At 59.5% G+C, this 1,579-nt stretch overlaps 1 protein-coding gene across 1 annotated transcript in view; it reads right to left on the reverse strand.

The window, feature by feature from the left end:
* asb15a (ankyrin repeat and SOCS box containing 15a) overlaps positions 1 to 1,579 on the reverse strand; it is a 3,358-nt gene that overhangs the window by 778 nt on the left and 1,001 nt on the right. Inside the window, exons 4-6 of the mRNA XM_019881765.1 lie at positions 1,197 to 1,442; positions 896 to 1,067; positions 283 to 817 (exon numbers count right to left, since the gene is read on the reverse strand). Coding sequence (XP_019737324.1) covers positions 283 to 817; positions 896 to 1,067; positions 1,197 to 1,442 — 953 coding nt within the window. The remainder of the gene's footprint in view (positions 1 to 282; positions 818 to 895; positions 1,068 to 1,196; positions 1,443 to 1,579) is intronic.

Raw genomic sequence — 1,579 nt, forward strand, 5'->3', positions numbered from 1 at the left:
CGGGCTAATTGATCACTCAAAATTGTCCCTCGATGTGAGTGAGTGAGCGCGGATGGTTTTTCATTTCTTACGAGAGAGATGTTACTTGAATTTTTATGTTGCAATGTTTATGTAAAAATTGGAAAAGATAAAACATAGAAAATGTTTGTACAGTATTTTACATATTACCTGCTCTCTTATTACATGTGTACACAGTTTATGGTGTTTGTCAAGAAAAAAAAAATCTGATTTTGTACTCTTCCCTGAGCAGATGTGGAAAGCGGAAAAGAAAAGGCGACTTACAGGTATCTTCTCGTCGTCGTCGTCGTCGTCAGACGGCGGCCGGCAGACGTCGTCATGGCGACAGCGGAAGCAGCTGTCCGCCTCGTAGCCGGCGTTGAGCAGCATCCTCATCATGGCGGCGTCCTTCAAGCAGTACTGCAGCGCGGTGGGGAACGACGTGTCGCTCACCACGCCGAAGTAGCAGTTGACGTCGGCCTTGGCGTCCAGCAGCATGCGCACGATGCGGTGGCGCCCCGATCGCACCGCCACCAGCAGGCAGCTGAGCGGGTCCAGGTCCGTCCTGGCGCCGGCGTCCAGCAGGAGCCGCGCGCACTCGGCGTCTCCGTTGGACACGGCGAAGTAGAGGGCGCTCCGCCGCATGTCGCGGTAGTTCTGCGCGTTGCGGCCGCTCATGCGGTAGTTGACGTCGAAGCCGCGCGACAGCAGCAGCGACAGGCAGCGGCTCTGGCCGCCCTCGGCCGCCGAGTGCACCGGGCTCTGGCCCGCCTCCTTCAGGGCCCGCTTGCTGGTCACCGGCAGCAGGAGCTTCACCGCCCTGACCCGCCGGCAAACAAACGTCAGACGCGCGCATCGCGGACGCTGTTCGACAGGTGCGCGCGTGCGTGTGACTGACTCGTAGTGTCCGGCGTAGGCGGCCTTGTGGATGGGCAGATGTCCGGTGGCGCTGTGCAGGTTGGGGTCGGCGCCGTTGTCCAGCAGCAGCTGAATGCAGCGCGTGTTTCCCGAGCCGGCCGCGTCCTGCAGAACGCTTTCGCCGTTGCACGCCTGAGAGTTCACCTTGCTGCCTGAACGACGACGACGACGGCGAGTTCAACGTCGTCCGGCCAACGCTTCCGAACGACACTGATGCCAAGTTACTGGACTTGTTTGTTTACGATTAATCTCCCCCCCACCCCCGAAAAAAAGTGTCATACCGCAGTTGAGCAAGATCTCGACGGCGGCCACGTGGCCTCGCTCGGCGGCGGCGGCGAGCGGCGTGACGCCGTTGATGTCTTTGTGGTTGACGCGTCCGCCGTTCCGGAGCAGCAGCATGAGGACCTCGGCGTGTCCCGCCCGGGCGGCCTCGTGCACCGCCGTCCTCTTCTTGCCGCACACTTGCTCCACCCAAGCGCCGTGAGACACCAGCGCGCCGGTCATCTCGTACGAAGACGCTCGCGCGGCTGGCGGGGGGCGCACGAGCGACAACAAAGTCCCGTTTTAGTGGTGAGGGAAAGTCGTTTCTTTGTGTTCATTCAAAGATTTTTTTTTTTGAATGCAAATTCCTTTTGTCTTTATCGGCAGGCCTCCCCCCCCTGTT

Source organism: Hippocampus comes, unplaced genomic scaffold (genome assembly GCF_001891065.2).
Source record: "Hippocampus comes isolate QL1 unplaced genomic scaffold, H_comes_QL1_v1.1 scaffold299, whole genome shotgun sequence".
NCBI classification, from domain to species: domain Eukaryota; kingdom Metazoa; phylum Chordata; class Actinopteri; order Syngnathiformes; family Syngnathidae; genus Hippocampus; species Hippocampus comes.